This window comes from Schistocerca serialis, chromosome 1 (assembly GCF_023864345.2).
Source record: "Schistocerca serialis cubense isolate TAMUIC-IGC-003099 chromosome 1, iqSchSeri2.2, whole genome shotgun sequence".
Classification (NCBI taxonomy): Eukaryota; Metazoa; Arthropoda; class Insecta; order Orthoptera; family Acrididae; genus Schistocerca; species Schistocerca serialis.
In genome coordinates this window covers 125,877,410-125,905,312 of record NC_064638.1, presented here as the reverse complement: position 1 = coordinate 125,905,312, position 27,903 = coordinate 125,877,410, and the positions used below count along the sequence as shown (strand labels likewise).

The 27,903-nt window shown below is 39.6% G+C and overlaps 1 protein-coding gene across 1 annotated transcript; it reads right to left on the bottom strand.

Annotated features, from left to right (window-relative positions):
- Positions 1 to 1,824: 1,824 nt before the first annotated feature.
- LOC126457089 (nucleolar protein 16) lies at positions 1,825 to 23,286 on the bottom strand. Its single transcript, XM_050093118.1, has 3 exons — positions 23,101 to 23,286; positions 2,861 to 3,161; positions 1,825 to 2,105 (listed from the first exon to the last, which is right to left on the bottom strand). Exons 1-3 carry the CDS (start codon positions 23,199 to 23,201, stop codon positions 1,974 to 1,976), a joined length of 534 nt encoding a protein of 177 aa, XP_049949075.1. The 5' UTR covers positions 23,202 to 23,286; the 3' UTR covers positions 1,825 to 1,973.
- Positions 23,287 to 27,903: the final 4,617 nt, after the last annotated feature.

Below are 27,903 nucleotides of genomic sequence, written 5' to 3'. Positions count from 1 at the left end.
TTCTGAAATGTAATCATATTCTATCCATGTAAAATTTCTGAGACAGTCTGCATTTAAATTATTCCCGGCATTGTCCCTTATTGGTGTCACTGTAACATTTTGACTCTAGGTGCATTACATTGCAGTAACTGTATTACTTTCATAGAGATGCTGTGGTTATAAGAATGTGCTTGGTGTAAATTTATTGTACAGAAATGATATTATTCAATGTTTCTGCTGAGTCTAGGTTATTGTTTACCACTCCCAGACCCGTTTCACCTAGAGTGGTGAGCACTTGCCCTTGACTTGCCTTCCACATAGATGAACTTTCAGTGTTGGGCAACCTTTATGGTCTGTCAGAAGACCTTGTGCCCCTCCTTTCTGGAGTAGCGCTCTGTCGTCCCATCTCCCCACACCTGACACCAATTGATTTTTATTATGTCATATCCAGAGCATCATGCACGTGGATCAGGATTAGAGCTAACACTAATTCCCAATGTGAAATGGGCTTGTCGAACTAGTGCCTGAAATTACAACCCGGAATATTTCTAGACTGGGACGTTTGATGGTGGTGGTGGTGGTGGTGGTAAGGGGGGGAGGGGGGGGGGAGGAAATGGGAAACACTGACAAATAACTGAGACAGAAGACAGAGGTGTGATAAGAAACTGATATCGGACCTCACAAAACTATAACACATTAACTACAGAACATTGTGCAATCCTATATGTACACTGTGCAGCTAAGTGCCACAAGAAACAAAGTTCCATTTCAGAGGCACTGTAATGCAGGTTCAATGCCTAAAGCAAGCTACTGTCAGAATCTCCTTACAGCATTGGTCATGATGCTTATATTAGTTCACATGAATGCCATCCAGGCATCTCGGATTTTTCCTGTTTAGTTTCTTTGATGCAACAGCTACTTGATTTTGCTGAGTTTTTACACTGTATTTGTACAGCATTGTGCCATGTACGCTACTAACTGCTTGCCACGCATAAAAGCTTTGAAGCATGGAGTAGAACCAAGTTCCTTTTTAGACAAAGGACTGTCACTTTGGTTCTGGAGACCATTTAAATGGGACACTTTTGCACCACAGCTAATGTAATGTGTGTGTCGTCTGGGGTAAATTTACCATTGAGGTATATCTTTGTCATTAAAATGTATAACTTCGAATTCTTAGGTGTTTGGAGAGTGTGTATGGCTTCTACATGTAAGTGAGTTGATAATATTCCTTTTCGACTAATCCATACTCAATTTTTCTTGTTAATACTGCATTTGTTTATGTTACATTTTTAGGCATTACTCATTTAGTGAGGCAAAAATAATGCACCAATTATTTCAAAAACATTTCTGGCCTACGTCAATGTCATTTGGATAGTATGCTTATGGTAATGGAAGGTTCGTGGTAGAATGTAAACAACAGAAACAAGAGGGTGAGAAGAGGACATATTGTTTAGGTGGATCAGTGTCCATAGGATGCATAAAAAATTTTCAGTGAGGAAGGGATTTGGCTAGAAAATAAAGGATGCTGTTGAAAGAGAGAAGACAGATGCAGAAGGTGAGATGGATACACATGGAATCCCTGACTTTTTATTATATTCTCTGCCACATTGCACTGTTGCTGATAATCATTTGTTCTCACTGTAGGTGTTGTGGGACTGGCTGAATTCTCTAGTTTTGTAATGCTACGAAACACTGTCACCAGACAGCACACTAAAGGCTAAGAAGTTTAAGGTAGTGATAGGTAATTTCATCGTCTCATGTATATTCAACCAAACAATGTTCTTCAGTTTCTATGATGTACAGTATTCTATTTTACACTTGCAAACTTATAATAATAACAAGAGATGATGTAAAAATACAAAACATATATTATCAATTCAATACATACAACTGAGTTACAAAACAATGTTTTCAACAATGCTATTTGAAACAGAATTGTCTGCACATTTTCTGGCTAACACAATCCAATTAACTTCTTAGTGATGTATTAAAACTTAAGTTGTAAGCTTATCTTCAGAGCTGATGTAACTGCTGTACTGTTCTGGGATACCTTTGAAGACTTTTACTTTGGCCCTTATCTGTTTCCAAGTATACTGATTAGTGTTTTTTGCATCTCTCACCATTGCCTGCAATGAAGATAGTTCACAATGTATTTGCAGAGCTTCCATTAAGAAAAATTTGGGAGTATGAAGAACAACACACACACACACACACACACACACACACACACACACACACACACACACACACACACACACACAGCTACACTGTGTCAACTGAACAAACAATCCAGTACTGCAATTTGGCAAATAGACTGGGGCGATCTACCATTTATTAAGTTTGAGACATCAAACACCACTGACCATCTAAAAATAATAATTGTCGGGTACTTGTAAATTAAAATGTAAGAGTTACTCCAGTTACTAAATAAGTCAAACAAGGATATATAACTAATCTTTCAGTCTGCTCTGGAGTGTAAACAGCTATGAAACATCATGACAAATGGATTAAATGTGTCTAGTGGGAACAGAACTGGTGATTAAATATAATCGTCTTAAGAGGGAGATACTCTCATTTTTCTTTGTTTAATAAAAACTTACCTGCAAGACAAATTTAAAGAAGATCACAGCCATCAACTTACATTTTCATTTTACATCTGAACACACACTTTCCATTTAGTTATGAATTGAAATTATTACTCAACAAAAGAAAAACTCAGTGTTACAATCACTTGGACAATATATCTTCACTTTCCGAAATGCATACAGAAACATATGTTTTCATCATGTATACTACTAAATTTCATGGCTATTAATGCAAGTAGATTGAACACAACTCGAGCAATTTCTTGGTATTTAGTGAAACAGAAAAGTTTACTCACTTTGTAATCTTCACCATACTTTTTAATCATGTATGTAAGCCATTCACACTGACTCTTGGGGAGAGCAAATTTTTTGACTCGTGGTGCTTTTGCTGCAGCTTCTAAGTTTTCTGCAACATACAGTTTTCGTGGGCCTTCTGTCTCCATGGGTTCTGGCTTTTCTTCTATTTCTTCCCTTGGTACAATTCTCTCTCTGACAGTGGGTATTGGAAGGACTTTATTAGGATCATACGCTAAGCCCATATCTGCCATATTTTCTTGCACAGATTTTCCTGACTCCCAAGCATTCTTAATTTCCTTGCTGTGAATAAACAAACACTTTCATTTACAAAATGATGGTTCAATAAAATAAAACTTCAGAATGTGCATAATACTCAAACAATAACACAATTTAGGATAGAATAAGTATTTATGTAGGTAATACAACCATTCACTCAACAGCGCAGCAGTAAGAAGCCGACAGAAGTGATTACTAACTGATCCTTCAGTAAAAACTCACATACAACCACCCCACCGACCAAGGTGGCACAGTAGTTGGCACACTGGACTCACATTCGGGAGGATGATGGTTCAAACCTGCATCTGGCCGTCCTGATTTAGATTTACCGGGGAGCAAAATAACTGATGATGGTCGAAGTAGAGAGGATATAAAAGGTAGACTGGCAATGGCAAGAAAAGCGTTTCTGAAGAAGAGAAATTTGTTAACATCGAGTATAGATTTAAGTGTCAGGAAGTCGTTTCTGAAAGTATTTGTATGGAGTGTAGCCATGTATGGAAGTGAAACATGGACGATAAATAGTTTAGACAAGAAGAGAATAGAAGCTTTCAAAATGTGGTGCTACAGAAGAATGCTAAAGATTAGATGGGTAGGTCACATAACTAATGAGGAGGTATTGAATAGAATTGGGGAGAAGAGGAATTTGTGGCACAACTTGACAAGAAGAAGGGACCGGTTGGTAGGACATGTTCTGAGGCATCAAGGGATCACAAATTTAGCATTGGAGGGCAGTGTGGAGGGTAAAAATCATAGAGGGCGACCAAGAGATGAATACACTAAGCAAATTCAGAAGGACGTAGGTTGCAGCAAGTACTGGGAGATGAAGAAGCTTGCACATGATAGAGTAGCATGGAGAGCTGCATCAAACCAGTCTCAGGACTGAAGACCACAACAACAACAACCCTAAATTGGTTAAGACAAATGCTGGGACGGTTTCTTTGAAAGGGCACAGCCAACTTCCTTCCCCAAGCTTCCTTATCCAATGGGACCCATGACATTGCTATTTGGTCCCCTCCCTCAAATAAATCACCCAACCAACCAACAACCATCCACTTACTAGTCTGGCACTACTGACTGCGCTAAATCATTGCGACTGTGTATGTGAGCTTTGTATCTGCTCATCTGTTAGGTCCACCAATGAGAATTTTGTCTAAAGGTCAGCTGGTAATTATCATTTTTAGATGCTCATCTACTTCAGAATAAACGTGCTTCACATTAATGATACATTTTATGCAATGCATTTTTACCACAAATAATAGAGTGTTACTTACTTCACTGATAAGACATTAAGTACTAGAACAAGTACAGTAGTCCAAACAAGAAATCGAAGATCAAGGTATAACATCTTGCCAATGAGGAGATACAAGAAACAGAGAACAAACCCATATTGGGGAACGAAGTTCCAAAGAACTATCCCAGCATTTACCTTATGTGATTTAGAGACATTATGGGAAACCAAAATCTCAATTGCTAAATGGAGACTTGTACTACTATTGCACTGAATGTGGAACTAGTGTCTTACAACTGGCCACCTCATTCAGCAAATAATCCAGAGACTGGATTCATATACATGCTTGGCCAATGTCATTTGAAATCTCCCAGTGGATGTTGCTCTCATTAGACAGACATTTGTGAAAATTTTGTGTAAGAAAGTACATAATGAATCAGGATTAAAATAGTTTTTCCAGAATTTTTTGATCAATACTAAAGTTGTGAGGCCATTCTGAAATGTGGGCCATTTTCACAAACTGATGCCGAAATACAGGATGGCTTGTAAATTTGTAACCCCTAAGACTTTGTTATTTATGAATCAATTTTATTTAGTTTCATGTCACTGTAAAGATAAACAAATCAACTATAATATAAAATTATTAAAATGCTGGGATTATGTTGCTTCTAAAGATTTTATTTGCAAACTTCAAGAACTTTTTTCACCAACACCATGTTTCATCACTTAACTTTCATTTCACATTATGTCTATTACCATGTACTTTCAATGTAAAAAAAAAAAATCAGAAGGCTATTCTTCTGTTATAGATACATCTCACACTTCTTCCATAAAGCAGTAACAACTCACACTGATAACACGAGGCATATTTGTGAACGTTTTCTTCACAGATTTTGTGCTTTCTACATACCTCTCAGCTTCTCTTACTCGAAGTCATCCCCAACAGTGCAGTTGATTTTTTGAAATTGAAAAAAAATTCTGGATTTTGTGAAACACTCAGTAGTGTTAAAAAGATTAAATGTAGTCTGATTGTGTGGTGTAATAGACAGGATACCAGCTTCACATTCAGGAGGCTGTGGATTCGAATCTCACCAGGTTCACTAATTTTTTTTTCTAAATTTTTAAATCTTTAGCAAAATGACTTCCATAAGTCAATTAATTGGTTCAAATGTAATTCTTTCATTTTGTTCATTTATCACATAATTATTAATCACAATATCAACTTCTTCATTTGGTCTCATTTTTCTTCCTATCATTCTTTCTCTACTTGAAATCATTGTTCATTTGTTTTTAATTAATTTTATGTATTAATTCTGATTTAATTTCTTTTGTTTTATTACTCTGTTTTTTCATCCACATTATTGCATTCATTATAACTATTTCTCACTTTGCTTGGATTTTCATTTTACTTATAAGCCCGTCTGTCATTTAAATTTTCATCTGTGTTATTTTGGCCCTAGTGCAATAGGTATTTAAGGTTATGTTTTAAATGTCTGTATGATGATTATCATGCAAAACAAATGTGCATCTTGTAACAAAAATATATTTTTCACATCACAGCACAAATATAAATAGATTATTTTGTGTTTTGTTTTTTTTTAACTGGTAGATCGGAATTTTCAAATACTTGAATATTGTAACAGATAAATATACTTAAATTTGTATTCACAAAAATACCGACTGGAAAAAGAATAATACAAAGAAAAAATGAAAGAAGTGATTAAAATTATGTGTCTAGGGAAGAGAAATAAAAAATTACATTTAAACCAATTAATTGGCTAAAAATAATGATGCAAGCTATTTCAATAAAGATTTAAAAATAAAAATAAATAAATAAATAAACTGAGTAAAGTTGCAGAGATTCGAACTTAGTACCTCCTGTATGTCAAGCTGTTGTCCTACTCATTACACCATACAACCACACTACATATTGTAACTTTTTTAACGCTCCTGAGAGCAACACAAAATTCCTTCCCCCCCCCCCCCCCCCCCCCCCCCCCCAATTACTCTCAAGCGAGGACTCACAAGGGTAAATGGCTGCAGTGCGTGATACCTGGGATCTTAACCCCCATTACCGTTTAAACAGTTTCAGAAAGTTGATCGCAACCCTGGAAAGTTGATCGCAACCCTGAGGACGAGGACCTCTCCTCGTCAGTGAGGGACTGATGCTCGCAGTTTGGTCCCCCCCCCCCCCCCTTTAAACCAACCTACCAACCTTGTCAGTGCCTCTTCTATCAGATAAGTTACTTGAGAGTAATACATGAGTTTTAATAGTAACAGAAGCGTGACTGTTGAAAACTGGCAGCGGCCTTATTACTGTCCTTACTCTGAGCGAGGCATGTCATATTTAACTCTTACTTGTTCTGTAAAGTAAGTGTTAAAGATTGCATAAAGTAGTCACCAACTCTTTCTTGTTTCCCCACACAGATTCTTCGTCATATAACTGTGACATCTATTTCTTATTTTGCCATGGCAAGGAAATGTAAGTCTCGGACCCATCCCACACATTAAGCTGAAGATGCAGAATGTACACCAGATCTATCTATTGTCCTTGAAATTAATGACAGTTCTCAATTACTTGAAATTTCACTACTTAACGTTACGAAAAGAACGCGTCACAGGTGCCCAGAGAAAACATGACAGGTGCTCAGAATACATTTTATCTGAGTCTTGTTGCTTTATATTAAAATTACAAAAAAACAGAATTAGAAGCACTATGTGTTCTGGTGGAAAATAAGCTGTAGTGATACATCCCATACCCTAAATGAGAAGTATCATGCCCGTAATTACATATGTCAGAGAAAAGATGTTCATGACAGAGTAGTCAATAACTGGTGAGCACCTGAATGTTGGGAGGTGTTTTAAATTTTAGGTGTTAATACCAGAGCTAATGATCCAGTGGCTGTATGGAAGCGGATAGCGGTCAGACAACCCTCCCTGCTGTGTTGAAGACAGGAGTTCCATGGAGCGGGTGGTATGGAGGAAAGAGCTGAATGCAAAATTTCAAAGATAGTAAATGTACTATAATTGTTAATTATCAAGTTAAATATCAGATCTATTATGTACAGTGCAGAGAGGCAGAATACGAGTTGGTAGCTGTCCTCATTTATCATGTACTGAGTTGTAATTTTGAAGATAATATAAGAAGGTGAGTTGCATCTCACTTGTTATTTATTTGGTGGAGTGAATGAGAAGTTAATTTTCTACATCCTGTAAGGAGGCAAAGTCTGAGCCTATAGGGAGAAAGAAGGCACACAGATTCAGGGCATAGACTAGCAGGACCCTGATCAAACAGCAAATGAATATTCAGTAAGCAACATTCATTCTATATAAAAGGAGTTTTCAGGTGGCAAGCTATTTATTTTGGTATATGAGCTGAAGTGTAACAAACCACTATGCATTCCAAGCCAACCTGAAACACTTCAATGCCTCAAGAACACTGCTGTGCTGAATGCACAGACAGTTTAATGATAAAACTTGAAGGGAAACTGAGTAGAAGTTGTGTAAAAGAAAAACTGCAAATACTTACTTAGCATCAACTTCACAAGGCAAATAAAAATCCAAACACTTTTTTGACATTACTTAAAACAGGGCAATGAAATCAAGGGTATTGCGAAATGAGGGTGGTATTTTGTCAAACGGAAGCTATAGAATTGGAAACATTATATATAAGGATGCAGAAACACAAGTCCATATGTTTTTCTATGATGAAGATATAAATTTAATTTCTGCTAAAAAAAATGGGGATGCTTATCTGTCCCTTTAGAAAATGGCAAAAGAGTTAATCAGACAAAATGAGGAATTTTGTACAATCTGAAAGATGTGTGCGTAGCATTCAAAGAAAAATATCCTTCTGATGAAAAAGTTCTGTGAATTTCGCCCAAAACAATGCATTACTGTAAACAGTTGTGGAATGCATAGCATTTGTATATGCACTTATCACCAAAAAGCACAATTGCTGAGGCGTGCTGCACATGTAAAAGAACCATACATTGAACTTCTACAGAAAGTTGTTTGCAATCTGGAAAATGTGGGATCTATGGTGCATCAATGTTCTCAGTGTGCTGATATCACGTTGTGTGTGTGTGTGTGTGTGTGTGTGTGTGTGTGTGTGTGTGTGTGTGTGTGTGTGTAATATATATATATATACAAAATAGAGGGAAACATTCCACGTGGGAAAAAATATATCTAAAAACAAAGATGATGAAAAGCGCTGGCAGGTCGATAGACACACAAACAAACACAAACATACACACAAAATTCAACCTTTCGCAACAAACGGTTGCTTCATCAGGAAAGAGGGAAGGAGAGGGAAAAACGAAAGGATGTGGGTTTTAAGGGAGAGGGTAAGGAGTCATTTCAATCCCGGGAGCGGAAAGACTTACCTTAGGGGGAAAAAAGGACAGGTATACACTCGCACATACACACATATCCATTCGCACATACACAGACACAAGCAGACATTTCTGCAGACATAGCTCTTTGCCTCTGTATATGTCTGCTTGTGTCTGTATATGTGTGGATGGATATGTGTGTGTGTGCGAGTGTATACCCGTCCTTTTTTCCCCCTAAGGTAAGTCTTTCCACTCCCGGGATTGGAATGACTCCTTACCCTCTCCCTTAAAACCCAAATCCTTTCGTCTTTCCCTCTCCTTCCCTCTTTCCTGACGAGGCAACCGTTGGTTGCGAAAGCTAGAATTTTGTGTGTATATTTGTGTGTCTATCAACGTGCCAGCGCTTTCGTTTGGTAAGTCACATCATCTTTGTCTTTAGATATATTTTTTCCCACGTGGAATGTTTCCCTCTAATATATATATATATATATATATATATATATAGAGGGAAACATTCCACGTGGGAAAAATATATCTAACAACAAATGCCACACATCTAAAATCTTATTTACTTCAGTGACAGCAGTTTTGCACAATATAAAAATTTTTAAGAACCCCATAAATTGGTGCCATCACAATCAGCAGATCACGGAGTAGCTGCAGAATGAAATTTTTTTGTCACTATCCATGGATAAAATGCATATGATGGAGTTGATAGGAACATTAAATGTTCAGCCACAAGAGCAAGTTGACAGTGTCCACATGACAATCACTCTGTAGCTCCAAAAGATCTGTTTACATTTGCCAAAACCCATATTTCAGGAATACAAACATTTTATGTTATGACAATGCAGATAACAAAATTTATAAATATGTTACACAAAGTTATGAAACTGGTTCTACCATTGCTGGGACAAGAGTTAATCATTTTTTCAAACCACTGAATGAAAGCAGATTGTCGTAGAGTGCATTTCATCATCTTAATTCAGACAAGTTATCTTGGGCTTCAAAACAAGACCTCTGTTACTATTAAAGATGAAATGTCAATTGCAGCTCTCTATAATAACCAATGGTGGTGAGGAATACTTCTGGAAATATGTGAAGAACATAAAAATGCAAAGATCGAATTCATGAGACCAAGAAGACCTTCCTCAGTCTATTCGTGGCCTCTTCATCTTGATGCTTGCTGGATCCCTTATGAAAATATTTTAATAACTTTGTCTGTTCCTAGTCATAGGTCACTCATATACTTTCAAATCAAGACACAGTATGTTTGGCTCAACTTGAACACATGATAGCAAACTGTCAGCTTTGACCTGTGTTCTATAACATCACAGTTGTGCATTGTGGTTGGTTGGTTTAAAAGAGGGGGGGGGGGGAGGGGGGGACCAAACTGCTAGGTCATTGGTCCCTCATTTCGATTAAAATAATTCCACAAGAGTGGGAGTAAAATATTCGAGACATACGAAACAGAGCTGGAAGAAAGGAGAAAACCACAAGAATGACAGAAGGGCAACAAACACTAAAATGGAAAAAATCGTACAAGAAAACCACAGAGAGATGCAAAAAATATGTAGAAGAGATCAAAACAAGAGAGCAGATTACCATGGCTGGCTGACCATGAGAATAAAAAGAAGCCAGCCACTCTGCAATACATTAAAACCTCCACCCTAAAAGCACTAGGGTGAAGGACACAGAGGGGACAAAGGACATGCTCTAAAACTTAGATCAAATGATAAAACACACCCTCACGAATAAAACGTAAAACTAAAGCTGCTGTTGAAGCATTGTCGCCCAACACTGAAATTAGGGTGCTGGAAAAATTAAAAGTCTGCCGCAGAGCTGCTAAAAGTGGGCAGTCCAGCAAGAGGTGGATGAGCGTCATTTGTGAGCCACAGCGACATCGAGGTGGGTCCTTGTGGCGGAGGAGGTAACCATGCGTTAGCCACATATGGCCAATGCGGAGCCGGTAGAGGACAACTGATTCCCTACGAGAGAACTGCATGGAAGAGTTCCACACATTTGTAGTCTCCTTAATGACATGCAGTTTGTTGTGCATACCGTTATGCCATTCCGTCTCCCAAAGCCGAAAAACCCTGCATCGTAAGACAGAATGCAGGTCAGTTTCGGAGATGTTCGTTCCCCAGAAGCGGTTTCCGTGTAGCCTGTTTGGCCACCCTGTAGGTAAGTTTGCTGCTTGGGATTCCGAAGTGTCCTGGGGTCCACACAAATACCACTGAAGGGACCATTCGAGGGCATAGATGGTCCTGAATGGACACTACCAAAGGATGGTGAGGGTAGCACTGGTCGATAGCTTGTAGGCTGCTCAAGGAGTCATTACACAGGAGAAATGACTCACCAGGGAATGAGCGGAAGTGCTCAAGAACACAAGATGTGGTCGCGAGCTCTGCAGTGAAAACACTGCTGTTCAATATGTCCTCCATGAACATACACAAAGCCTACAAGACCATCAACCACCGAGCCGTTGGTGTAAACCACTTCATGGCCCCAGTACATGTCGAGAATCAAGAGGAACTGATAGTGGAGAGCCGAGGGTTTACCGGAGCCCTTAGGGCCATGTGAAAGGTTCAGAAGAATCTGCGGCCTAGGTGTACACCATGGAGGTGTATGTGAATGGACCTTGAGGAGAGGTGGTAACGAGAAGGACTCCAGTTCAGACAGAAGGGACCGGACGTGAACAGCAATCATAAGCACTGACCTCGGCTGCCAATGTGGGAGATGAACGGCCTTGGTTGGGAAAAGGAGACGGTAATTCGGATGCGCAGGAGAACTATGAACATGTGTAATGTAACAGGCGAGCAGTTGTACACACCTAACCTTCAATGGAGGGACTCCGGCCTCCACCAGGACACTGGTCACCAGACTCGTTCTAAAAGGCATTGCTAGGCAAACGCCACAGTGGTGCACTGGGTCGAGTAAACGAATGATGCGGGCACCGTCGAACCGTAAACCAGACTCCCATACTCAAGGTGGGATTGAACAAGGGCTCTGTAGAACTGCAGCAGAGTAGAGCGATCCACACCCCAGTTGGTGTTGCTTAGGCAGCGGAGGGCATTGAGTTGCTGCCAGCACTTCCACTTAAGCTGATAAGGTGATGTAGCCAAGTCAATTGGGCATCGAAAAAACCTGTTGTAAGAATTGATATGTCTTTACTACAGTGAGTGGATTGTCATTAAGGTAAAGTTCTGGTCCTGGATGAACAGTGCAACGCCGACAGAAATGCACGATACATGACATCACGGCTAAAAAGTGGAAGCCATGGGTTAGAGCCCAAGACTGTGCCCTGTGAATAGCTCCCTGTAGGCACCACCCAGCAACACCGGTACTGGAGGAGCAGTACGAAATGCAGAAATCATCCTCAGAAGGTGAGACTGACGGCCCTACAGCTGCTGCTAGATGGAAAGATGCCATCGCACCAGATCCGGTTGAAGATGACGAGGAGATGTCGCTTGTAGTCAGTCGAGAGATGTTTAATCACCTGACTGTGGATCCAATCCGGCCCAGGAGCTGTGTTGGAGCAATGTGCAAGGGTGCTGAGGAGCTCCCACTCTGTGAATGGGGTGTTACAGGATTCACTGTGGCATGTAATGAACGAGAGGACTTTCCTTTCCATGGGCCGTTTGAGGGTGCAAAAGGCTGGGGGATAGTTCTCCAATGCAGAGGCTCGAGCATTGTGCTCAGCAAAGTGCTCGGCAATCGCATTTGCGCTGAGAGGTAACATGCCATTGATGTTCATGCCAGAGACACCTGTTGGGGTCTGGTACCCAAAATGACATCTGATCTTTGTCCAGACTTGGGAAGGTGATGTGTTGCACACAATAGTCAACACGTACCTCTCCCAACAGTCCTGTTTCCATAGTTTTATAATCTGGCGAACACAAGCAAGGAGCCGCTTAAAGGCTATTATGGCCGAAGCTCTATAATTGCCTCAGCGACTTCTGGCGACTGCCAAGGGACCGTCTTTCGCCGGGAGCACTCTAAAGAACAAGAGACTGTGTTCTCCGTCGCAGGAACGATCATTGTAGTGACCTGCTCAACGACACCATCAATGGCACCACGTGGGGTGTTTAGTGGTGACAGTAGAGGTGAAGGCTTCCCAGTCTGCCTTGTTTAAAGCCCATCTGGGTAGGGGTCCGTGGGCATGACGCCGGGGGAGTGACAGGAAGATGGGGAAGTGGTTACTACCACACAGGTCATATGTGTTCTCCAGTGGATAGATGGGAGAAGGCCATGACTGCAAACTGAGAGATCAACGGCCGAATATGTGCCATGTGCCACACTGAAATGTGTGGGAGCACCTGTATTTAAGAGGCAGAGGTTGAGTTGTGACAACAAATTTTCGACCTCCCTACCTTGGCAAGTAAGCATGGCACCACCCCACAAAGTGTTATGCACATTAAAATCTCCCAAAAGTAAGAAAGATTTAGAGAGTTGATCAATCAGTGCAGCCAATACGTTCAGGGGTACTGCACCATCTGCAGGAAGATAAACACTGCAGACAATTATTTCCTGTGTCGTCCTTATCCTGACAGCCAAAGCTTCAGGAGGGATTGAAAGGGGCACAGGTTCACTACGTACTGAATTCAGGAAATATTCACAAACTCCATCTGACACTCTATTATAGTTGTTATAGTTCCTGTAACATCCCTTATAGCTGCGGAGGACAGGGGGTCCACATTGCCGGGAACAAGGTTTCCTGGAGGGCAATGCAGAAAGCAGGTGTAAAGCTTAACAGTTGCTGTAGCTCAGCCAAGTGGTGGAAAAAACCGCCGCACTTCCACTGGAGGATTATGTGATCTTGAGATTAGGAAGGCATGAGACCCTCAATGAGGCAGACTACACCTCAGTGTCACCTACTGCCACCAGATGAGTACCTGTGCGATCGACATCCATTGTGTTTGAGGGCCTAGCGAGAGCTAGGTCCTTAGTGGACGCCAGAATCTCCACCTCATCCTCAGACACAGAGCTTGTAGGTAGTGGTGGTGTGGGTGCCACCACAGTGCCATGATTCTTGGGGGACTTTTTCTTTTTAGGTTTCTCTCGCTGCTCCTTAGGTTTGTCCGGCTGGGAGGGCTTCACTGATTCAGTCTCAGTGACTGAGGAGGAACATGAAGCCCTACGACCAGCTAACTGTGGTTGCTTCAGCCACTGTTAGGAATCTGGGAAGGGAGTGACCCAAGGGATCCCTTCCTGGCGAGAGGAGCCAAAGAAGACTTACAGGAGAAACAGGGAGGGAAGTGTCCCCCACCATCAAGGGGGCAGGTGGAGTCTGACAGCTCTGAGAGCCAACTGTATGTGGCAGACGGAAGATGGCAGAACTGTTGTCTTAGAGGTGGCATAGGTTGTAGAATGTAGCCTCTCATATTTTCTCTTAGCCTCATTGTAGGTCAGTCAGTCCAGGGTCTTATATTCTATTATTTTTCTTTCTTTCTGGAGAATCCTGCAGTCTGGCGAGAAACGCGAATGGTGCTCTCCACAGTTGACACAGATGGGAGGCGAGGCACAGGGAATATAATCCTGACAGAGGTGTCGCTGAAAGTACAGCGGGAAGACATATGGCCAAACTTCCAGCACTTAAAGCACCACATCAGGGGAGGGATATATGGCTTTACGTCACAGCGGTAGAGCATCACATTGACCTTCTCGGGTAATGTGTCACCCTTGAATGCCAAGATGAAGGCACTGGTGGCATCCTGATTATCCCTCAGACCCTGGTGGACACACTGGATGAAATGGACACCTTGCCACACCAAATTGGCGCGCAGCTCATCATCAGACTGCAAAAGAAGGTCCCTGTGAAATATGATACCCTGGACCATATTTAAGCTCTTATGGGACGTGATGGAAACAGAAACACACCCCAGCTTGTCACAGGTGAGTAGTGCCTGTGACTGGGCAGAGGATGCTGTTTTGATCAAGACCGACCCTAACCGCATTTTGGTCAAGCCCTCCACCTCCCCAAACTTGTCCTCTAAATGCTCCACAAAAAACTGAGGTTTCATTGACAAGAAAGATTCCCCATCAACTCTCGTACATACGAGGTACCAGGGTGAATAAGCTATGCTACCATCCTTAGCCTGGCATTGCTCCCATGATGTGGCCAGGGGGCAGGGGGAAGGGGAGAACAATTTCAGGTTGTATTTCTTAGCATTGAAGTTAGGCCTTGACCGCTTAGAGACTACTGGTGTTTGACCACCAGCAAGAGATGACGTACTACACTTCATGGTGTGCCATCTGCCCTGATACCACCCACTCTGACCAGGGGCCCTCCCCACGTGTGCCTCCCAGCCGCAGCAAAGGCCACCTGGCAGGATGGCCATTGCCGGGAGTCCCGATGCCCCAGGGTAGCAGGCATCTACTCCTTGGCATACGTGGGAGTTAACGGTGCAGGCACCAGCAGATAGATCCCTGTGTGGTCTGGAGGCTACAACCAACTGGGTACATGGCAGCCCCACCACAATGGACTGACTACCGTGCGGGATATCAGGCGCAAAAGAGCTAAGAAGTCCATTATCGTCGACAGCACAGAAAGCAATACTGAACAGAGGATGGAGGAAAATGCACCCAGGAGGGTGACCTCACCCAACAGCTGGAGAATGAGCAGAAGTGCAGATCCACGTCGACGAAGGATGAGAGAGGTCTCCGTGCATGATGGACACTACGCACCATGTAAGGCGCCCTTCCCCAATAGGCTTGCTCTTTGGGAAAATTTTGAAAAATGGAGGTCAAACCCTACAGGGGATCATCACATAAAGGCCGAAATGTGAGAGACTCCTTTTACTTGCCTCTTACAATAGGCAAGAATACCTCGGGCCTATTCTAACCCCTGGACCCGCAAAATTTTTTATGAATAATATTTGTGATACTGGACTGCTTGAATGCTGTTTTTGATAATAATATGGGAATAGTTTGTGGTGATTTGTTAGTGAGTTATTTTGATGTTGGCAACTGCGAGCAATAGATTGGTTTGTAGGTTTGGAATTATTAGTGCAGTGTGTTGTTCATGCTTCAGAGATATAATTTTATGTTTTGTTTTTTGTTAGTGATGAATATGACAACAAAGTTCATAAGTTGGTCCTTGCATGCTCCAAGTGGAGACGACATTTTGAGCACAATTAAATTCCTACATTTATTTGGCTTAATTGTTGAATATGTCAAATGTTATGTATGAGATTGACCAAGTTTACTATATCTTAGACAAAGGGCAAGATATGTGGCACTGCTGTGGAACAATGTATGGCATTCTGTCTGGGCTGGATCCTGATTTGACGATTCTAAGCTTGCTATTCAAGAATTTGTGTTGAAGACTTATGATTTTTGCTATGCCAGATTTTTGTGTTGGCTGATTTTGGTTGACAAGTTTGTTTTTAAGGTTTTATTTTTTTATTGTAGTTGTGTATGGTATGCGTGTGTACATCTGAAATTGTGTGTCTCTTGCATGTGGGGAAATGACAATGCAATTTTGGGTTGTGTTGTTAGGTTTTGGTAGCTATGTTGGATTGCAAACGGTAAATATCATGGAGTTTGTTTTACCTGCACTGGTGAACTTAGGTTTCCAATATTAGTTAGTTTTGGTTTTGTGGTACCGCAGACAGGTCAGTGACGCAGTCGATACCGCTTTTTGTTAATTTTTGCTATGTATATCGATCTTGCTTTTTGTGCTCTGTTTTAGGATTTTATTAGTGGTATCATTACTTTAAGCTGAGCTGCTATACAGCCCAACTGATCTTGTCAATACCAGGATTTTATTAGTGGTATCATTATTTTAAGCTGAGCTGCTATACAGTCCAACTGATTTTGTCAATACCACCTTCCGTCAGTTTTTGTGATTCTGTGCTATGTGTATCAGTCTTGCTTTCTGGCTTTTTGTAACATGTTCTGTTTTAGTATTTTTATAGTGGCATTGGTACAAGTTGAGTTATATAGTAACAGTTAAAGATTGCTTGCCCTTATTGTGTGCTTTTGCTTTTTGTGAAAGTATGGTATTGGTTAGTTTAGTTTATGTTGTCATTCCATTTTGTATATTTTACTATTAATCTGATTTTGCAGTTATGTTAGATTTTAATCTGCACCCATCCAAAACCAAACTTCCTGGCAGTGGTCCCATTAGCTTCAATTTTTATTATTAAAATTTGTATGATTCTATACTTGATGTTTATGATTTTGGCCAATGTAAATGTTTAACGTTATTTTAAAGGATGTTTGTGTTATATCTTGGGAATTTGTATGTCGACACTGGTGAAAGCCACTAGTTGGTATTGAGTGCCTTGGTTTATACATATTCTTCACTGATAACTAGATTGAACCTAAAAACACTTACTAAAATATTGTATTTTGTACTAACTCAAGATCATTTGCTGTACACAAGCCAAGAAACACAAAAGTAAGTGAATATATTTTTGTTGTGGCGTAACAAGACAGCTACGCCACACTGAAGTAGCCGAAAGGCACGCGTTATTTCAAGGAGGCTAGATAGAGGTCTGAAAACAGGATACTTATTAATGTTATAAAGAAAAGTATGTAGCTACTAGAACACTTAACTTTTATATCTTCATTGGTTTACAACGTTCTTGGTGATACAAGTGAGACTCTATCTTGAGGTACATGCAATGTTACAAATGGCGCCTTGCTAGGTCGTAGCCATGGACTTAGCTGAAGGCTATTCTAACTGTCTGCTCGGCTAATGAGCAATGCATGCTAACTATCTGCTCGGCTAATGAGCGATGCTTCGTCCGTGTAGTCGCTAGCAATGTCGTCCGTACAACTGGGGCGAGTGCTAGTCCGTATCTCGAGACCTGCCTTGTGGTGGCGCTCGGTCTGCGATCACACAGTGGCGACACGCGGGTCCGACATGTACTAAATGGACCGCGGCCGATTTAAGCTACCACCTAGCAAGTGTGGTGTCTGGCGGTGACACCACAATTTTTATTTGTGTTCTTTCAGTTTTAAATCATTAAACACAACAAACAACACCCTCCTGGTTTTTGTTTTTTTTTACATTGGAAAGTATGATAATAGGCATTATGTTAAACAAAAATTATGAAATGGTGAAAGTAGTGATTTTAGCAGGAAAAATTACTAAATTTTCTAAAGGGGAAAAAGAGGTCTTTAGAAACAACTTTCATTAAAGATCTGAAACATTTGTACTAAGCACAAGTCCAGCACAATTTTATATCATAGGTGAACCTTTTATCTTTTCAATGACACCAAATTGAATGAAACTAATTCATAAATAAGAACAGTTACAGTGGTTACAAAATTTTAGCCCACCTTTCCTATCAACACCAATTGTGAAAAGATCTGACTATCAAAATTACACCCTACGCACAGTTTTGATGTAAAAAATCTGGAAAAAATAATTTTAACACTCTTTTATTATGTGCTTTTGAGTGACTTTAAATGAGAACAAAGGATGCTTCTAATATAACCTATAACACAATAAGACTCCCCTTTCCTCACTATATATGAAAAATGGTGCATCATGGCAATATCTGTGCATGTTAGTCGATGTGTGAGCGATATTGTATTATTTGTTAACCTTGTTAGGCCCTACTTGCCCTGGTGAGATAAGCACCACCCTCCTACATCGGATTCGACAGTTCATAATTTACAGTGTTCTTTCCCTAGTTGTTTTGGAGACATCACAAGATCAGAATTATTCACGAATCTAAACAGAAAGACATGTTTTCATAGGTGAATTTGTACAGCTGTTAAATAATTTGGGAAAAAAATAAAATAAAATAAATGGATATTTGTACCATCCAGCTGTACAATGGTATGCTTACTTCTATCAGTTTAGATTATTCCTCCTGCGAATACGTTTGTAATGATAGAAACTGGTAGAAAATAAACATAAAATTGTCCAGCTGATGGCATACAGTCCTTTTTTCAAAGAAAGACAACTGTCACTGTCAAGGGCAATGTATAAGGAATTTAGCCACAGAATGCAGATTTTCATGATCTATACTAGTGATGTTGCTGTTATTTGTATTATGGGCATTAGGCTGCGATTCAAGGCTGAGAATCATGCCATAGATCACGGTGTAATGCTCATAATATGAATACCAGCAACATCGAAATTGGCCATGTATTTTCTGATGAACCATGTAGACATTTGCTTTATGTGATATGGAAAAAGATGAGAAATCTACATCTCGATGGCTGAACAGGGAGTTGATCCTAGATTCTTTTAAACTTAAGTACCAGGATTCAAATTCTTGTCTGTCCATCCAGAGTTGGGTTTTCCCCTAAAACACTTACGACAGATGACAGGATATTTCCTTTGAAGAGTGCAACACAAACTGTCATCTGCAATCTCATGTTTTGCTTTGTCTCCACAACAACTAAGGAAAAAGCAATAATTAGAAATAAAAACTGAGGAGTGTTGCATGATTTTAACCCAATTTCTCTCGAAAAATTTTGGGCGCCGAATTGTGAGTGGATATGGTTAGCAGCATAAAAGTATTTGCTGAGCTAACAATATGGATATACCCAACACCTAGTTCTGGGATTATTAAATGTGAAAATATAACGGCCTGGCACTTGCATGTTACTATCGTCAGTTTCTAATTTAAGAATCGGGGTTTGAATAAATCTATAGCCGAACTCCACCACTGCCGGTCCCAACTCCGGGGCCTCATTTTGCAAGTGATGAGGGGAAGGAGGAGGGGGAGGAGTACCACCTCGTTAAAAAACCTGGGTCCATCTGGCTCCGGATGGTAGCACCCTGTAAGGGCCCCCGCCTAGGGTTACTAGGTGAAACCTGGTCAACGGTCTCAAAGGCGGAAGAGGAAGTTCAGATTCCCAACAGCGAAGAGAGCGGTAGAACTACCTCCAGGACTCACAATCTTGGTTGTATGTTTTGTGGCCTTTGGGCCACACCCAAAATAACTTTCATCAATCATGGAAGTGTGTGATGTAAACTATTTTACCCCAGGTGGACGATCCGCCGTACGCCAGTACATCAGCAGACATTCGGATTCTGGGGAGTCTGCAACATTGCACAAAGAAAAGTAGGAGTGTCTTGGAATCTCATCCAAATTTCAACATAGGCAATCAACGCACCTAGCAACTTTCAATGCAAACTCATTGCTGAAAACCGGAAAACTAAAACAACTAACAGATACGCTAAAGAACCACAACGTACTCATAACAGCCATTCAAGAAACATGATACATGGATACAGATACCTTCGATTCCGAAGGTTTTAGGATATACAAAGGGAAAGTGGGACCGAGAGTAATGAAAAATGTACCACATCTTGGGACAGCCTTTATAATCAACAAACAAATCTTGAACACAATAGTTGGCTTTGATTCCCAATCAGAAAGAATCTCAAGTCTTACATTCAAAAGCACAAACAAAATCTACACAATTATCAATGCACATGCCCCTATAAATGAGGATAACAGGAAAAACAAAGAAAACGTGGAGGCCTTTTGGAATCATCTAGATGACATTATTCAGAAAATTCCAGATAAAAACATCATCATTCTTCTTGGAGATTTTAATGCACGGATTGGTAAAGAAAAAAGATATAAGAAAATAGTTGGAAACTATCCTGCACACAAGAGAACAAACAGAAATGGTGTGAAATAGAACTTTGTCAAGCACACAATTTAATTCTTAAATCCACAGCTTTCAAGAAACTACCACGAAGACAAAAGACATGGATATCCCCAAATCCTAGCCTTGGGGAATTTCAACTTGATCATGTGGCAATCAAGAAGATTTCTAGCAAAGAAATCATGAATGTTACGGTACTCAGGGATGCAAACTTGGATTCAGACCACTACCTTCCTAAAATTAAGTTCAAAGTCATCCCAAACAGGAAACGCAGCATGAAACAAATTAAGGGGCGGAAGTATAGCACAGAAAAGATATTAAAATCAGATGAATTCACAAAAGCAACAGAAAACATTCCGACACAAAGCTGGGGGGATATCAAGGAAAACCTCATTACTACAGCTGAACGGATAGCACCTAACAAAAAAAGTAAAAACCATGCCTGGTGGTCGCTGGAATGTGATGCCCTCATTGAAGCAAGAAAACAGGCATGGCAAAATTGGCAATCACAGAAAACAGAAGAAAGTAGACTGAATTTCATCACAGTTAAAAAACTGGTAGATAAAAATATAAAAAGGATTAAGAAGACACATGAAAACAAAACTCTCCTCCAAATTGATGAAGAATTTGCTAAAAACAACACAAGAAGCTTTTAAAGAACTTTCAAACAAAAGTTATCAAGATACAAAGCACCCACCCTCCAATTTCGAGATGTAAATGGGACCATCGCTCACGACAACACGGAAAACTGCAAAATACTAGCAGGCTACTTTGAGAAACTCTTGAATTGTGAACCCATCCTTGAAAAATTTGAATCCATCCCGAACAACAGTGAGAAGCCGGATTCAGAACCACCGACGACTGAAGAACCACAAAAGGTCATTTCAGAATTTAAAAACAACAAGGCGTCCGGAGAAAATCAAATAGTGGCCGAACTATGGAAAAAGGCTGACAAAAATGCAGTTACATCCCTAAAGTGTGTTTTCGATCAAATCTGGAAAGAAGAAGAGATCCCCGCAGAATGGAGAACAGCTCTCATCCACCCTATCCACAAGAAAGGTTTGAAGACAGATCCCAACAATTACAGAGGAATATCACTGCTGGATATAACGTACAATATTCTTTCTAAAGTCCTTTTGAACAGGGCAGAGCTGCAATTGGATCCGCAAATTGGGGAATACCAAGGAGGTTTTAGAAAGGGTAGATCATGTTCGGAACAAATACTAAACCTCAAAAACATTATGGCATACCAAAAATCAAGGGCAAAGACATACGTAATCTCCTTCATTGATTTCAAAAAAGCATATGATTCGATTGACAGAGAGTCTCTGTTATCAGTCCTGGAAGAAATGGGTTTGGATAAGAAAACAACTTTTACAAATACATTTTCGAATGTTAAATTTATGGGCGAACTATCGGAACCCTTTGAAATAAAAACGGGAGTGCGACAGGGAGATGGGCTCTCACCGTTTCTGTTCAATTGTGTGCTTGAGAAAGTAGTCAGAGAATGGAACACAAATATTAAGAGTGGTATAAGACTGGGTTGCAAAAAGAAGAACCTTAAAGTAAATTGCATTGCTTTTGCAGATGATATGGCGCTGTTTGCTGAAACAAGGGAAGAAGCACGGGAGCAAATCCTTGAACTAAAGAAACAAGCAGCTAAAACTGGTCTTCACATCTCCTTTGAAAAAATTAAGATATTGACAAACATCAAGCACTCATGTAATTACCTCGAAGTTCAAGAACAGAAAACTGAAAGAGTAAAATAACTCAAATATCTCGGAGAATGGATTAGTTGGAATGCTGGGGAAAGCAAAGCAATGGAATCCAGAAAAATAAACTTGAATTGGCCTTCCAACTAACAAAAAATACATACAACAAAAAATCCCTTTCATGTGGGTCCACAATTACACATTACAAGACAGTGACTAAGCCAGAAGCACTGTATGCAGCAGAAACCCTTAACATGAATTTCAAAGACCAAATGGAGAAACTTGAGCTAAAGGAAAGAAAAATTTTAAGAAAAATCATTTGTCCAAAGTTTCAAGACAATAAGATTATATACTTCAAAAATGAAACTCTCTACAAGAAAATTGAAAAACTTTCTGATTCTATGCGAAAAAGGAGAATAAATTTTTATGGTCATCTTCTCAGAATGAATTCCAACAGATTAACTAAACAAATCTTTGACTTCTTCCGTAACCGAAAAACGCAACCCAACTGGTTTAAAGAAACTGAGAAAGACATAGTGGAATTAAAGATTTCAGAAAATTCACTTACTGATCGAACTGCTAAATTAATTACTAAAGATGAAAACATAAGGTTCCAAGACAAATCCACACAAAAGTCCAAACCCTTCATCTCGGAAGAAGAGAGGAGAAGAAGATCAGAAAGAATGAAGAAATACTGGGCCCTAAGAAAAGAACAACGCACAAAGAAATGATTGATCCAGCGTACCCCAGAGAGGGTGAAACGAAAGAAGAAGATGAAGAAGAAATCTATAGCGGCTGAAACATGGGACAGTGTATCATACAACGTATGTCAAATACATATATTCAAGTCGGCCTATAGTGACACAGGCACTTGGTTTCATTTTAGGCAAAAGTCAAGTTTACAGTGAATTCAGGAGAATGTTTCTCGCAATCTCTCATTTTGATACAACTACAGCAACAACTTGGTGTTCAGTAGAAACAATAACGGCTTATATAAGTCGTGCCCAAGATCAACAGAAACTACTGAAAACACACCTAGTTCAGTCTACATGATGTGAAACTACCTTACAGCGACAAGTGTAGGTGCTGTAAGAAAAGCTTACCATGGAATAGTAACGCCCTTTTTTTGTCGTTTGCTCTGTCTCTTACGGTTTACATTATAACGATAGCGCTTCTTCCTCTTCTGTTTACGTATTTTCGTCATTTCTTACTAAACCACAACAGCTATTTACAAACACGTGCACCCTTCTACAGCGCTTCACGTAAACACCATTCAAAGATGTTAGTAATGAGCAGCACCACTAGTGACCATTGAGATGCACGAGACAGAATTTTTGTCGCCAACAGACTTTACTTATATGGCGAAAGGCTTGCCCGCAAGCGCACTAGAGATTTTGAATGAATATAGTACAGATAGATCCCGTTCAAAAGTACCGCATATTCTGTACAAGTACTTTTTACACACCTTAATAATTACTGCATTCTGTCTGCTAGCTAGAATGAACTTCACTAAAAGATTTTGAGAGATAATGCAAGGGTATGAAATTACACTGTTAAACAAGACTGAACTTCTATTCAAGAGACTGGTGGTTCTGATCTTCATCCAGCCACCTTGATTTAGATTTTCCGTGGTTTCCGTAAATTACTTCAGCCAAATGTCGGGACAGTTGCTACTATATAGCCATGGCGACTACGTGTCTTATCCTGTCAAACTAAACGTGTTAGTACGACTGTATACAAGGTGACTTTTTTTTTTACTTTGAAACAGAGAAATATCTCAAAAATTGCACATCTAATTAAAAATGGATAAATATGTATTAAATATTTTAAAAAAGGTATCCTGCGATACCAATGTTGACAACTTTTATATGTAACACTTTTGTTGTTGCTTAGTAGATTGCACTATAATCGACAAATAACAAAACTGAGTCCCAAATCGGTATTGTCTGGAGAAAAATGCATTCGATCAAAACATACATGTTCAGTAATTGTGAAAAAAGCTCGTTTGAGATGTGTCCTTTCATCTCTCCCTTACCAAATGGGACTAGCAGGGGATACTGAACATATACAAAGAACAGCAGCATGAAAGCTCACAGATTCGTTTGACCCATGGGAGAGTCCCTCTGGGATGTTGAAAGAGGTGAGGGCAGACCCTTGAAGATAGATGGGAACTATCCCAAGAGAGTGTATACTGACTAGGAGTTACAACATATCACTCCCATAGGGATAGTGAGGATAAGATTAGACTAATTACAGTACACACAGAAGCATTTAAAAAATCATTTTTCCCTTGCACCATACATGAGTGAAATGGGCAAAAGCCTTAATTACTGGTGCATGGGACATACCCTCTGATATGCACCTCACAGTGGTTCGCAGAGTATAGTTGTAGATGTAGACTTATAAATGAGAAGTGTTCCTGATATAAACACCTGACATTGTTTGGTGAACCATATTGTGTGTTGTTAGGATTCTTTAAGTAACTCCACAAACGAAAGTCAAGTGGAGTAAAATCTGAGTTCTCGCTGGTCAAGGCACAGGAAAGCCTCATCTGATCCACAGACTATTATGCATACAATCTAATACTATCTGTGCTGCTACAGAATAATGTCCTGGACAACCAGCAAGTCCAAGGGAAATCACATCGTCTGTAGCAAGTCCAAGGGAAAGCCTGCAAGCAATACTGGAAGATTGTCCTACAGGAATGTTCGATATTTATCATCATGTAAGGTGCCATTGATAAAGAATGAACCAATGAGTATGTCATCAATTATTCCACACCGAACATGATGTTTGTTGTTCAGCTTGGGTTTTCCAGATTTTAGTAATACATGTTGTGTCTTTTAATCGAAACCATGGTTAGTGATGACCAGCTGGACAGAGAACAATACTCAAGCAAAGAAACTGGGTCTCTCTGTATTTGATGAAGCAATCACTTGCAAATTGTTCTGGAAATTATTATTATGAAGTTCTGATGAAGAGAAATATGAAAAGGATGATATTTTCACGTTTCATTATTGTGCGAAGAGTTGTCTGACTGATTTCCGATTCATGACTTAAATGCCGATTGCTAATGGGGGTGGAGGGTGGGGGGTGGGGGCATGATTCACTGCAGCTAATATCGCAGTTTCATCATTCTCTCCAGCAACAGTTCTTTGATCATTCCTTTCACATGCTTGTACTGTTCCCTTGGTGGAGAACTGTCGAATAACCAGCAAAAAGAAGCAAGTGATCACACGCTGTTTGGAAAATGTTGAGCGTAAAGGGTTGCAGCATTATTAGAATTCCTCCCACTTTCTCCATTAATGTAAACCATTTCAATTTTCTGTGCTCTGTAATACCTTGCATTCTAATTAGTAACGCCATCAGGTTAAGAAGGAAAATATTTAAGAAATGAAGGCTGACACACAACAATTCAATCAAGTCAATTAACGAATTAATGTTTCAAAACAGCTACATGGAGAAAACTGCAAAACACTGAGCTCTTTGCCACACACATCTTTTTTTATATTTCTTGATCCAATGCATTTCTCTTGTGATAATACCATTTTGGGACTCAGTTGTCTTATTTGTCGATTACAGCACCATTTACTGTCCAACAACAAAGTTTTACATACGTGCAAAAGTTACATATTTTGTACTGTAGAACCTGATTCTACAATAAATGTGGGATATTCTTATATAAGATATCAGCCACAGACCAACTCGCTGGGAGTGGGTCAGGGGAGTCAATATATATGTCAACATACAGAATTTTTAAAAATATTGAACACATATTTTTCCGGTTTTCTGATCTGATGCATAGTTTTTGAGATATTTCATTGTGTCAAGATAAAAAACTCACCATTTATGTGAATTATGTTATTTCTATTGTTCTTAAAATGTAATACCATGATATGTTCAACGTCTTTGCACAAGTGATCACTAGATGAATAAAACAACAACTATTTCTGTACTTTGTAGATATCACAAATGTTTTAAATATAGAAACAGAAGTGATAACCAAACTTTGCTTTTTCTGTTTTGCACTGCTATTAATCGTACTCCCAGGGCTCTGTTTTGATAAATTATGATGATTTAGTATTGATATTGTATAATTTTATCTTTTGTTAAAATGATGCCTTCAAAAAAGGAAAATATCAAAGAATGTGTATTGTAATTAATGAATGTTCCAATATTTTTTGTACACTGTGTAGTCGTAGATTCATAGCACCAATAAATAAATAATTCGAATTTGGAAGTAAAATAACACATGAGGGACGAAGCAAAGAAGATATAAGAAGGAGACTAGCATAAGGCAAGTGGTGATTCCTCGCAAAAAGAAGTCTACTGGTATCAATAACAATTAATGTGAGGAAGAAAATTCGCCAGCCACTGTGGCTGAGCGGTTCTAGATGCTTTAGTGGATGTGTGTGATGTCCTTAGGTTAGTTAGGTTTAAGTAGTTCTAAGTCTAGGTGACTGATGACCTCAGATGTTAAGTCCCATAGTGCTTAGAGCCAATTGAACAATTTTTGAAGACATTTCTGAGAAGATACATTTGGAGTGCAGCGAATCTTGGACTGTGAGAAATGGGGAAGGAACACAACTGAAGCGTTTCAGATGTAGTGCTGTGGAAGGAGGTTGAAAATTAGGTGAACTGATAAGAAATGAAGTGGTTCTATACAGGATCGGTGATTAAGGTATATGAAGAAACCGCTGAGAAGAAGGGACAGAGTGGTAAGACATGTGTTAAGATATTAGCAAAAATATTCTGTGGTAGGTACCAGAGACAGCTATAAAGGTGAAAATAGTAGGGTGAGACAGATGTTGGAATATATACAACAAATAATTGAGAATGGTCGGTGCACATGTTACTCTGAGATGAAGACATATGCTTAGGAGAGGGAACTGTAGCAGACCACGTCAGACTAATCTGAAAGCTCATGACCTGCCCTTCTCCCACATCATTTGCTTAATCTTCTTTCAGCTTTAAGGGAACTAAGTTAATAATTATACATATTCATTCTCCACATTGTAGGCTCTGCACATTGAGGGGGAGCGATAGGGAAGCATGGAGGGGATGAGATTTGCTTAAGTGGGACAGCAGAGAGCAGGTAAACGAAATCCACATTGTCAAACCATGTTACTTCAGAAAACAAAAATGCCTATGGAACATCATACAGTGTTGTACATTCACATGTTTGAGCAGAACAACAAATTCTGCAACTGATTTCGATCGATCATTTGGATGAGAGAAATTATACTTAATGATTTGGCAATGCTGCATCAGCTCCTTCACAGTTTTAGTCCATATCATGTTAGATGCATGTTTGTAAGGATTTCAAGTACAATTTGTCTTAAAAGACAAGTTTCTAACGGCAAGGCCATCGAAACTGATTAAAGTATTTGTCATTTTCGTGTCATTTGAACTGTATTATAATTAAAAATGTGGTACACAATCGTCTATTGATGAGAACCTAACCTGAGATTCACATGTTACAGATCTTAAGTATTCAAGTTTTGCAACTTTTCCATCATTGATAACAGCATTCTTTGTACATAAAACTGTGAAAAAACGGACTCACTTTTTCTACTTTCATTCGCTAAATTGTTACATCATGATATTGTTTGATAACTTTTCTTGGAGGAATAAAGTGTTTGTTGCACAAAAATGTATAATGAGGATAATATGTGATGTCCAGTCTAGAACCTCTTGACGACAGCTTGTTAAAGAGTTAGGCATAATGAAAACTGCCTCACAGAACATTTACAGCTGGTTGATGTTTGTTTTCGGTGATCAATGGTAATTCGAAAATAATAGTAACATGCATCATTACAGTAATACAGGAAAAGAAATCCTTTACACTAATTATCAATCACCCATAACTGGGTATAGAAATGAGTGTATATATATATATATATATA

Bases quoted from the DNA above. Each gene is read 5' to 3' on its own strand.
- LOC126457089 (XM_050093118.1), bottom strand. From the start codon at position 23,201: ATGACGAAAATACGTAAACAGAAGAGGAAGAAGCGCTATCGTTATAAT. The intron at 3,162-23,100 runs GTAAGCTTTTCT...GTTTATTCACAG, and splicing joins AAGGGCGTTACTATTCCATG to CAAGGAAATTAAGAATGCTT. The intron at 2,106-2,860 runs GTGAGTAAACTT...TCTTCATTGCAG, and splicing joins AGTATGGTGAAGATTACAAA to GCAATGGTGAGAGATGCAAA.